The sequence below is a fragment of the Siniperca chuatsi genome, linkage group LG2 (genome assembly GCF_020085105.1).
Source record: "Siniperca chuatsi isolate FFG_IHB_CAS linkage group LG2, ASM2008510v1, whole genome shotgun sequence".
In the NCBI taxonomy this organism is placed as follows: domain Eukaryota; kingdom Metazoa; phylum Chordata; class Actinopteri; order Centrarchiformes; family Sinipercidae; genus Siniperca; species Siniperca chuatsi.
The window spans coordinates 18,949,667-18,961,892 of record NC_058043.1 but is presented as its reverse complement, the minus strand read 5'-3'; the positions used below and the strand labels follow the sequence as shown (position 1 = coordinate 18,961,892).

The 12,226-nt window shown below is 40.3% G+C and overlaps 1 protein-coding gene across 1 annotated transcript in view; it reads left to right on the top strand.

The window, feature by feature from the left end:
* Window positions 1–274: 274 nt before the first annotated feature.
* Window positions 275–12,226, top strand: part of crbn (cereblon) — a 12,513-nt gene continuing 561 nt past the window's right edge. Inside the window, exons 1-11 of the mRNA XM_044177228.1 lie at window positions 275–519; window positions 804–922; window positions 1,097–1,299; window positions 1,974–2,123; window positions 3,819–3,981; window positions 4,678–4,740; window positions 4,848–4,932; window positions 5,074–5,189; window positions 6,582–6,646; window positions 8,260–8,391; window positions 9,713–12,226. The exon at window positions 9,713–12,226 is cut by the window's right edge and continues 561 nt beyond it. Of these exons, the coding sequence (XP_044033163.1) occupies window positions 447–519; window positions 804–922; window positions 1,097–1,299; window positions 1,974–2,123; window positions 3,819–3,981; window positions 4,678–4,740; window positions 4,848–4,932; window positions 5,074–5,189; window positions 6,582–6,646; window positions 8,260–8,391; window positions 9,713–9,896 (1,353 nt within the window). The 5' untranslated portion in view covers window positions 275–446 and the 3' untranslated portion in view covers window positions 9,897–12,226. The remainder of the gene's footprint in view (window positions 520–803; window positions 923–1,096; window positions 1,300–1,973; window positions 2,124–3,818; window positions 3,982–4,677; window positions 4,741–4,847; window positions 4,933–5,073; window positions 5,190–6,581; window positions 6,647–8,259; window positions 8,392–9,712) is intronic.

Here is a 12,226-nt window from a genome sequence, read left to right as displayed (position 1 = left end):
AGATAAATGTAGTGGCGTAAAAAGTAGAAGTAGCATAAATGGAAATACTCAAGTATCTCAAAATTGTGCCTAAGTACAAGAGTACAGAGTAAATGTACTTAGTTACTTACCATCTTTGATTACTTAAGATTCAATCACCATCCAACAGGGAGCAGTGATTTTTGTCATAAAAGGAGTACTGGTTTACAACTGTGTGGGTGTGGGGGGCGGTGTCACTACAGGAGGGCAAAACATGGACTACAACAAAGGTTACATGAATTAAAAAGATGGGGGACATGATAGAAAAAGTTTGGGGACCAGAGACATAATCTCAGTGGATTATTTTGATCCGCATAATTGAACCCGTTTTGAGTCGTGACGCTTCGCCAGGGGGCGCGCGGGGTCCGTCGTGATGCTGCACACTGAAGATGCCGTAGAAGAAGAGTTAGTATTGTAAACACAAGGATATGGCTGACGAGAGGGGTGGAGGTGAAGACAACGTTAACGATAACATGGGGAACCAGTTACAGCTTTTACCAGGTAACAGTTAAACTCGCCGGTCGGTCTGCTCGGTGTTCCGCCGGGAGAGCGGGGGTCTCTTCGTCCTGCTAACAGCTAGCTAACATTTCTTCTCAACAGGCCACTGTCACAGATCACATCCTGACTGGCAGATTTTCTGAACCTCTGTTTCACTTTCTCTTCATTTTGTTACCGTCAGGGTGACTTATTAAGATGATAAAGTTGCAGCTGCGGTTTGGTTAAGGAGACAATAAAAGCACTAACTAGCCTGACTGTGAGCCTGTATGCTTGCTCTGCCTTGGCAGACAATGAGGAAGAGGAGGAGGAGGAGGAAGATGACATGGAGACTGAAGACCGAGACAGTGAGGAGGCAGAGAAGCCCAACACCATCACCTTTGACCCCAGTCTTCCCACATCACATGCAGTGAGTGATGTCACAGCTTCCTTTCTTCAGATAATGGCTCTCTACGTGTTTACTACCATACATGTGTAATTGTACCTTTCCAGTGATTGTTTTTTAGCTGTCAGAGAGCTGTATAGTTAGTTTTCTGCAGCTGTTGTGCTCTTGTTGTGTTGACACTGACCCCTGTGGTGGTAGTACCTGGGTTCAGACATGGAGGAGTTTCACGGCCGTACAGTCCACGATGAGGACAGCTGTCAGACCATTCCTGTGCTGCCACAAACATCTGTGATGCTGGTGCCAGGTCAGACGCTGCCTCTGCAGCTCTTCAGGCCTCAGGAGGTCAGCATGATGCGGAGCATCATCCAGAGAGACCGCACCTTTGCAGTGCTCGCACACAGGTACATAGCAATGGAAATGACTCTGTATTCATTGGTAGTCTTCACAGACTGGTCAGATTGCATCACACGGAAAGCATCTCTTCGTTTGGTGTATCAGTTAAAGGGGCACTTTGCTGATTTTACACGGTTTACTAGTCATAAGGAGTGCTTACCAGCCTATGAAAACTGTTGTATAATGTTTTTGAACACTTGAAGAGCTTTCTAAACTCTGAGAAAATAATCCTGATGATATCATGATAGCTTAGAGACTTAGAGACAAATTTATAACAGAAAGTCTGTGTTACAAACTGTGGCCGTTGGGGTTTGAAAGATCTGGGCATTTACCAGGCTCGATTAGAGGTTGTAATAAAAATATGCTATCAAGGTGCAGTATGGGAAATGTAGTATCCATTGTTTTTGGAGCTTAAAGGTGTGGTATGCGATTCTGGAGAAATCTAATACCATGACAAATACTATGATATAGAGCGAACAATGACAAAGCAAGCTAGCGGACCGTGAGGAGATATTCTCTGAATTTGACAAAAAGATGTGTATTGGATTAGAATCGCATACCCCACCTTTAACCCAAATGAGAGACTAAAAGTCAGGATGTCTCTGTCTTTGCTGCTTCGAGTGCCCTTTCAAATTACTTTTGGAGTTAAATTTAAATGGTTTTATTTGATATGTCTCTGCAGTGATGCAGGTGATCCGGAGGCAGAGTTTGGGACGACAGCTGAAATCTATGCATACCGAGAGGAGCAGGAATATGGCATTGAAACTGTCAAAGTGAAAGCTGTGGGGAGGCAGAGATTCAAGGTCCATGAGATAAGAACTCAAGCAGATGGGTAAGTTGAATTGCCCCATAAACCATTAAACCAAAGGTTAGGGCTAAATGCATGCACACATTTGAATGAGAGCAGCACTCTATGACTAAAGACATAAACGTTGTGCTGTGGTCCTTGCATAGAGTAATCCAGTGGTTGTCTGCAGGAATCAGAGCCCTGCAGGTTTTCATCGTAATCTAGTCAGGGACGGATTCAAACAGGAATATAAACTGCATTTAAATATCTGTTATTAACCACCAAGATAGAAAACCTGCAGCACTCAGGACCCTTAACAGCCTCTACGCTTATTTGTATTTACATTAATCCTGAGTCAAGCAGCACAAATTGAAAATGTTCAATTTCCTCAGATGTTCTTAGTTGGTATAAACAATGAAATCTAACTCTGAAGCATCACATCAGATATCAGTTTTTGACCAGCCATTTCTTGCAGCCCCGTGACACAGTATGGTCAGGACATTTTTCTCAAAATGACTCAAGTGGTGCTTTCATAGTTCACAGCAAGAGGGCAGAATAACTCTACTCACAATCATCTTCACAGCCAGCTTCCACCAATTGTACTGTATTTATGGAGTGCAGCTGTTACTATTGTAAAACATACACATTTAGTTGTTTGTAAAAGATTTATTTGTTGTGACTTGCTCTTAAAAGATGAGTTCGTTATGGCTTTGTTGTAGTTTTTCTGCCAATATACTCTTAATACTCTTGAGAGGGTTTAGTTTGTTTTTAATCATCACAAGAAAATGCAAAGGCCGTTCTTTGTGCCTCCTCTTGTTGGAAGGTACAATAAACGATGGAAGGATCTATGGAGAAAAGCTGCTTATTTAACTGTTGCGGTCATACTATAGATCATGTCTTCTTACATCCCCCACCATTCAGGAAATCATTGAGGTTTACTGTCCATAAAACTGAGTCTTCATAAAGACATATTTCCCTCTTTGTCTAGTCGCTGTTGTATAATGCACATAAATTGGTTGCCATAATCATGTTGACCTCTTGTTGTATTGCAAGTGACCCCAGCAAGCACAGAATTGAAGTTATCACTCACTTAAATAGAATCTGCTGTTGTGCCCTCTGAGGTAATATATACTGAATATTGATATAGAGTTTACTGTATATTTCAATACACTTCTCTTCCTCTCTGTAGGAATTTTAAATGTTCGACCTAGATGGCTGAAAATGCCACAGAAACAGCATTTTAAAATTCAGTGCGACTGCTGTCATGTTATGGCAGTAGTTTTGTGGATTCTTTTATTAACATTGCATTTTGTCTTTTGGCAGGATTGAACTGTATGCCATTTTACAATAGGTGTATGTTCTGATGTCACAGCTGTAACATGTATGGTTACATCTGAAGGTGTTTTCTTTTTTTTAATTGCTCATGTGAATGTTTGTATGTCTGAGCTCCAGAAAGTTCACTGAGTTTGTCTTGGGTGAGGAGTTGGAGGAATATTTCTTATTGCTGACAGAGAAAATGTACAGACAGCACCTTTTTATGATCATCTCAGATTTACAAACATCCTGTCACAAACCTGATAACATTAAGCCAGCACACCGTTTGTTTAATCTATTATTCATCTGCTTGTTTTCATTTCTTCTGTCGTCTTCTGTTGCTCTCTTTCACATTTCCCTGCTCGCCTGTCCCCCACCCCCCCACCCACAACCTATGTCATTGTCTCCCTTTGTTTCTCTCCGCAGGATCAGACAAGCCAAAGTACAGATCCTTCCCGAACGAATCCTTCCAGATCCCCTCTCTGCCGTGCAGCTAACGCCCCTCTCCAGGCTCCACATGCACCCCTCCTCCAAACCCCCGACTCAGACCTGCAAACAGGCCCAGTGCTGGTGGAATAACTACCAACAGGTCAGACACACAAACACTTGTGTGTATATTGTATATTACACGTAATATACATCTGTCTTTTGCTATTGCGTACTTCAGAATAAGAATCACAAAAAACTTTATTGTCCATCACAAGGAAATGGAAATTTGAAGTGGCTCACATGTCTAGACAGAGAAAAAAAAATAAGAATGCAACTAACGATTTTTTCCGTTATTGATTAATCTACAGTTTATTTTCTCGATTAACTGATTACTGGTCTGGTCTGTAAAACATCAGAAAATTACAAAAGGTCTCTTAATTATCAATGATTTCCCTCCTTCTCCATCTACGTATTTCTCAACTAGGACACATTTAAGGCCTTTTTGTCTTGTTTGCTTTGCTGATACGTTATGTAATTAGATACTGTATGTATATATATATATATATATCATGCCACTGTACAGTATTTACTATATGTTTCCAGATATACCATGTAGAGCTGAAACAATTAGTTGATTAATTGATTAGTCAATCAATTAATCTGCAACAATTTTGATAATTGATAAATCATTCAAGGGATTTTACAAGAAAATGTTTGGATGTCCACATACTTTTGGCCATGTTGTGTAAGTCAGTAATAGCAATATGAGACAGGAAGGAAGGAATAAATTAATATTATACTTGAATCATTATATGCAGATGTAATTTGTTAATGGTGCGTCTGTTGTTCATCACAGAGGAAGTTTCACTGTGCCAGCCTGACGCCATGGCCACCCTGGGTGTACGCACTCTACGACTCTGTGAGTATTGCAGCCCATGTGCACTACTTGGAATTTCCTCCATACATAAACATCAAATAGGAGCGAATGTAAACCAACCAATCTGCTTCCTGTGTTTCACCTCACAGGAGTCACTCATGAACAGAGTGAAGAAACAGCTCCATGAATGGGACGAGAATCTGAAGGATGACTCTCTCCCTACGAACGCCGTAGGTCAGCCTCTGTTCAGTGTATTACAGATGCATCGCAGACGCGTACACACATGCACACGTGCGTCTTTCTGTTTGTGTTCTTTGTGCTTTCTTTCCTTCCTTTCATCCCACATTTCATTCCCTTCTGTCTGGATTCTGTCAGACTTCTCCTACAGAGTGGCGGCCTGTCTGCCCATAGACGACGCTCTGCGGCTCCAGCTGCTGAAGATCGGCAGTGCCATCCAGAGACTTCGCTGTGAGCTGGACATCATGGACCGGGTAAGGAAAGGTCACCACTAACCCCTCCTCCCTGCCAAACCACCTTTCTTCTCTGTTCCTACAGTCACAGACGTCATTTCCCTCTTTGTGTAATCAGATCTGGTGTTCCTACGTTGCACACTGTGTCTGTTTTTCCGTCCGATGTTCTTTGGTATATTTAACCATGCCTTCGGGGGCTCACAGATGTCTTGTTGCTGCGGTATTTCAGTCCAAAGTTGGCCTTCACAATCAAAAGTGTTTAGAAATAATTGAGTGTAAGCAAAGATAGTATGATTTTATCGCTTGTAACAATGCATTTTAATAGATCTGTAGTAAACATGCAGTATACATTGCCTGTTTGTTGCCTGCCTCACCTCTCCACTAACATCCATATTTTAATATAAACAGAGCAAAGTGGTTTGGCCTCTGTCTTCCCTGCTTACCTCACTGCTTAGTGTCAAGACACTCACATTTTTCCTACCACCATATCATTTAAATAGGGGATGGAATTATACATATCTTACTTCACTGGGTATAATATCCTGCCACACAAGCCATTTCATTTTTGCGCCATCTCCTCTCGATCATCATCGTCGTCGTCGTCGTCATCATAACAAAACTACAAATGCAAGGCGATGAAGACCTTGAAAGAAATGTTGCAGCATTCAATTTTTGGGAACTTGTAATATTTCATGGACAGACAGGTAGAGGCCTTCACTCTACCTGTCTGTCCATTCATTCAGCTACAATATTAAAATCTTTAACCATATTAGTTGTTTGGGGTTTCATCTAAATGTATTAAGCATCTAAACACTGGATTTTGATTGTACACTTTGTAGATATTTTGGTCTAATGTGATTTAAATGTGGGTGAAAATGTTCTTATTGGTGCACTATTATGGGATTTACCTCAATGACAATAAACATTTTGGCAGTTATCAATAGCTTTCATTGATCAAGTAAATTATGTAAATTGTGGATTTAGTAACATTTACATTAGAACGTTATATTGACAGAAATTACAGCTATTCCTGGGTGAGGAAGACCAGTGTCGCTCTAACCTTATCACAGACATAAAGCTAAAAACACACACACACACAAAGCTCTTAGCATGTAGTGCTACTGTTGGATCACCAGAAACTGTAAAGCTGTCACTGGATGTGTGAAGTGCTTTGTAAATGTGCCTATTATCTGCTTTTTTCCCTCCTACCTGATTGAGGATAATAATCCTCCTTAATGTGTCTCACTGGTCACACTGAAGACCTGAACTCGTGTCAGCTAGTTGCTCTTGTGGAAGCATAAAGGATGGGGTGGACTATTATAGCATCTTTATGAGCCTCAACAAGGAGAACACATTGCAATGAGAATATTTGACATGTATCCATCCTTTTAACACGTTGTCTCTCCTCCTCAGTGCACATCACTGTGCTGCAAGCAGTGCCAGGACACAGAAATCACCACAAAAAATGAGATCTTCAGGTGAGGACGCATCAGTGTGTTTGCATGTTGTAGCTCAGTTATTACAAATGCTTTTCAGCACAGTGTTAATAAAAACTTCAAGAGACTTGACGTCTGTTTGAGAGAGATAATTCATAACTGTGAATATTACACTTGATGTTGCACTTTCTTCACCAGTCTGGCAGGCAACCAAAACAATGAGCTGAAAATGTCTGAAAGCTGCATACAGTCTAATCAGCAGTACTAATAACCATTTTTACATCACATGGAGTCATTTGATTCAGTAGTAATATCAAAAATATCATATAATGGAGCATTTGACATTTTTAAACTCCTAGATGCACAGATTTCTGTCTTTGTAGTGCTTGTTGCTCCTATTAATAGGCTGCACATCTTTTTATTTTACTGAAAGACACAAACATTACATTTCAGGCTGCATTTTACCTTTTACTTTTGTTATAAGAAAAATTGTGTCATCCCTGTAGCAATTGGGGATAATGTAGAAAACACATTAAAACAGTCTGACGGTGGTACTTTGTCACAGTAATCGCTGTATTTATTAACAGCCACGCTGTTTTGACCGTATATGTGCAAGCTGCAAAAAGTCATGAACCTGCACCTCCACACTCAGTCTGAGTGCACACACACACGCACGCACGCACGCGAGCACACACTGTTATATAATGTAATTTTCTAACTGTCTATGAAGGTTATGTCTGTGTGTGATGGTTAATGTGTTTGTTTTTGAGTGACACACAAATCCCCTAACACCTATGAAACTATCTTAGCTGATTTGTCTGAGGACATCCACATAATCTGAGTGAATGAGTGATTATGTCTTTAATATGATTTTTGAAGTTAGACATTCAGAAGTTACTAATCCTTTAAAGTACACTTCCTCAGACTAAGAAAACTACGTACCTACTTAATACATTTACAATTAGGGACCCAAGCCAGAACTGGAATACAATAAATTGCAACTTGAGAAACTGACTCAAAATTAAGTTTTTGGTGCTAATTGTATTTTGAAGTTGTGTATTTTTTGTGTGTGTTTGTTTTATCTGCAAAGACCTTTTGGGGTTAAATAATTATTACAGCTAGTCGCTAACTATGTCTGCCTGCTGTTTGGTGCTGGACAGGTAGCATACATTGGATTTATCTGAGCTTTTTCACTGAAAACAGCTTCCTGCTGCAGCTGGAAACAACACTGATGAGAGCATGGAGAGTGAACCAAAAAGTAAAGTTAAGAGATGCTAAAACTCTCCGTAGCGCCAAGGGGAACTGCAGATTCCAGCTTTAAGTTTGAAAAACATTTCCACACCTTGAACCACAGTATGTGGTATCTTTGGAAACACTGCTGCGTTAACAAGAATTTAAGGTTTGTGGATTTATAGAATGCTTGGTTGTGCAATGTGAGTTTGTTGTGATGAATTCACAGCTGGGTTCAGAGAGGCTGCAGAATTTAAGGCAGTTTGGCTCCATTTATACATTTTTATGGAGTCTCTAATGAGTCTCTGGCTGTTTGTATTTTACTTTCAAAGGACCATTTGGATGTTTTGTTTCTGGCTGAACAGTTTATTGAAATAATAATCGATGCTAATGACATATTCCACCTGCCTCTTCTCTCCCTGCAGCCTGTCTCTGTACGGCCCCATGGCTGCATACGTCAACCCTCACGGTTACGTCCATGAAACCCTGACTGTCTACAAAGCCAACAACCTCAACCTGGTCGGCAGGCCATCCACACTGCACAGCTGGTTTCCAGGGTAACACCGCCATACTCATGGCAATTAGCTCACAATAACATGGCACCTAGTTTCATTTACTGTTACATAATGCATTTGTTCCAGTGTGAAGTGTATTATTCTCTCGCAAGTGGAAGAGATCTCAGGAGATACTGTAAATTTTTATCACCGATATGGACTGTGAGATATTTTGTTTATGATTTAAAGAAGTAAACTGAACTAAATTGACCTGTATGGACTGACATGTGTTATAGTCTGCTACAGATTTTTAGATGTTTAATTAGTGAGCTATAAGAGGCTGTGAAATCATGGTACACTGTCATAGGTGGCTTATTGTGTTTATAAAATACCAGTAGAAAGACTGCTTAAGTATTTGTAATGAATAGTATATGAATAAAACATTCAATTTAATTCTTCCATAAACAATTAAACTGTAGTTCTTGATCAGTAGCTAAATAACATGGCTTCTGAATTATAGATACAGTTAAGTGCAAATATGAGTTGTGAGTTATGGGTTGCATATTAATATTGAAAATACTTGCTTTAAAGGAATATTCCACTGAAAATCTATGTTTTAAGTATTAAATACTCAGCGCCCCCAGGCTTGTAAGGCAGCTCTAAAAAGTGTGAAGCATTTTCAAACCTGCATGGTTTAGTCCGAGTTGTATCGGACTCTGGTTTGTTTTTGTCATTCGTACTCGGCTGCTGACCAAAACAACCACACCGAGACTCTTTAGAGGAAGTGGTCTCGGTCTGGTCACAAACAAATTCTGGAATGGTTCATTTGGGGTGAAAGTGATCCGACCTCGATCTGACCGAACTACAAGGTGTATACTCTGCAAGTTTGAACTAAACAGCTCTGTGCACAGAAGCAGCCTAAATGCGAGAAGAAGAGCTGAAGCTGGAGTGTAGGAAATCTGTGCAAGCAACAATATATCTGACTGCAAGCACACAGTTTGAGCAGAGTAAATCTAAGCGCAAGCAGGGGCTACTTGAGTGCGAGGGCAAGGCTTTGAGGGAAAGCATTACAAAATCTGAACGTGAAATCAATGAGTCATGCTCTCAAATTGAAAGACCCTGCTCTTGAATGAAGATAGGGGGGAAAAAAGCCCCATAGGAGGCTGAGCACGACTTTGTGACATCACAACTAGTTTGGAAGCCATTCGTGGTCCAGTATGCAACTTACACAAGTGTGAAGAGGAAACTTGAAACCTCCAGAGCACACACACTAAGAGTGGACTTTTCAGTGAAGTCGGGGGCATCTTGTGTCCAGTAGTTAAACTTTAAAATGAACAATATTTGCATCTTGTAAGAAAATGTTATCCTCTTCCTTTGCTCTCAGGTACGCCTGGACAATTGCTCAGTGCCGGACCTGCGGGTCTCACATGGGTTGGAAGTTCACAGCCACCAAGAAGGACTTGTCTCCACCTCGTTTCTGGGGTCTGACCCGTTCAGCTATGCTCCCCCGTATCCCCCAGGGTGAGCGGGAGGAGGGGAGAGAGGGCTCTCGTCTCTTCTGCCTGTGATGTCTGACCATCATATCCCCTCGTTGACACCCCCGCAAACCTCCCAAGCCTGGATCTTTTGGCGCTCTCTCGCTGCGATTACTTTTAGTAATCAGTGCATCACACACCGCCTCTCACCCCTGGCAGCAAATCCATCATATTAGTGGAAAGGGCATTCAGCCTTTAAATGGCACTCTAAGAGCAAATTAGAACAGGATGGAGGTAGTGGTTGTTCTTAAAGGTTCTTGAAATGTGAAGGCAGCAGTTAGATGACTCGGTGCATTGTGATAAAAGTCAGAAAGAAAGAGAGAATAACAGATTGATTCCATGACATGTGGTAACATCCTAGCATGCTGATCTGCACCCCTGTCCAGCTGATTTCTTGGTAGCTGCAGGCACACACAAACACAAGAGCTATGCTTAAAACATAATTTCCCTACAACTCCTTTCCTCTGTATGATGGAGAGTGTGACCGCATGCAGTTGAGATAGAGATATTGTGGGCGAGCAGGCTGAGTTAGCCACTTTAATCTGTTGTAAAACTATCCAGTTAACATAAAATCACTTAGCATTCAAATCCTTTGTGGGTTTCTCAGATATGTTTTCTGATGTAATTTCAGCTGCCACAGGTCAGTGGACGAAACAGGTTTGAATTAATGTGCACTCATGTATGTGTAGATCTGTCACTATTGGGGATATATTGAATGTCGGAATTAAATTGTATGTATTTTTGTATGCAAGAAAGTAATTTAACATACTCATCCATGTGTGGAGACATTGTGCTATTTATTATCACACCAGTTTTTTCTGTAATAAACAAAAAACTGAGGTGACAATAACGATAATGTGTAATATACTCGATAAAATCTGTGTCTGTTTTGTATTGAATGAAGGCTCATTGTCAGATAATGTGCTTCATGAAACAAGCTTCATCTCTGGTTGCACGAGTGGAAAATTAGAGATGTCCTGGCGCCTGACTGTTTTTTTTAAAAGGTCAAAGCCAATTAACACAGAGAGCGAGAGAAGCATTTACCCTTTATCATTTAGTTTGTTCATGTTGTGTGGCAAGTTAAAATGCTGTGCCTATGCCCCAGCTCAGTGTCTTTTGATCAGTTTGATGAATCAGTGAACCGCAGACGTGAATGAAAGATGGCAAAGTGATGATGAGATTTAGATTTAATTGTTTAAAGGTTTTTAGGATTTTGTTTGGTTTGTAGTCTTACAGTTTTCAGGAATTTACTTCTTGCGATTTTGTTGCAAGGCGCTGGCTCACGTTTGTATAAATGTAACTGTAAATATGAGGCAGTTATAGCATATGTTGTGTAATGTGACTGGTGTTCTACTGTTTGTAGAATCTTATCTAGAATATTATTTCTCATATCTTTTCATGTCACAGAGAATTGTTAGGAAATAATCTTTTCATCAGTAAGCAAAGTATTTGGTCGCAATAAGAAATCGTCTCAGATGTTAAGATGTTGATGAAATGTTTTTTGGATATTATCTTAAAGGACATTTTGGGAAATACACTTATTTGCTTTTTTGCCGAGAGTCAGAGGAGAAGATTGATACCACTCTGATGTGTGTAGGATAAAGATTAAGCTACCACCAGCAGCTAATTAGCTTAGCTTAGCATAAAGACAGGAAACAGGGGGAAACAGCTAGCCTGGATTTTTCTGCAGGTAACAAAATCCACCTACCGGCAGCTCTGAAGCTCACTAATTAACACATGAGCACATGTACCTAGCTAGCATGTACCTATTTCTTGGATGCGGAGACTCCACAACATTAGTGCTCCCAGTTTTTTCACTTTTAGTTTTTGTACAGATGAAACAAATGAAATATACTTGTTAATTAGTGAGCTTTTCGAGGTGCTGGTAGGCGGATTTTTTTTTTTTTTTTTTTTTTTTTTAACCTTTGGACAAAGCCAGGCTAGCTGTTTCCCCCATTTTCAGTCTTTATGCTAAGCTAAGCTAACCGGTTGCTGGATGTAGCTTCATATTTACCGTACAGACAACTTAGTGTAATTCTCAAAATGTTGTAACTCTTCAAAGGGTGATGCCTTTCAATTTAAAAAAAACCTTACATGTTATTCTTGGCCTAAGCACGATGTCATATGGGTGTACAGGTCTGAGTTGTGTTGACACTGACAGTGAGAAAATAATTTGACTTGGTGGTTTCATGCAGAGTTTCTTTTGAATGAATCTTTTCATTTATCTTCATATTCTTGTGGTCTTCCCTTAAAGAAGTACTCCACCGATTTAGCATTGCACTCCTTAGCATTGCCAGACTCAAAATGGATAGTTAAAAAAAAAAGTACAAAAATCGGTGCAGCAGAACCAGACATATCATCTT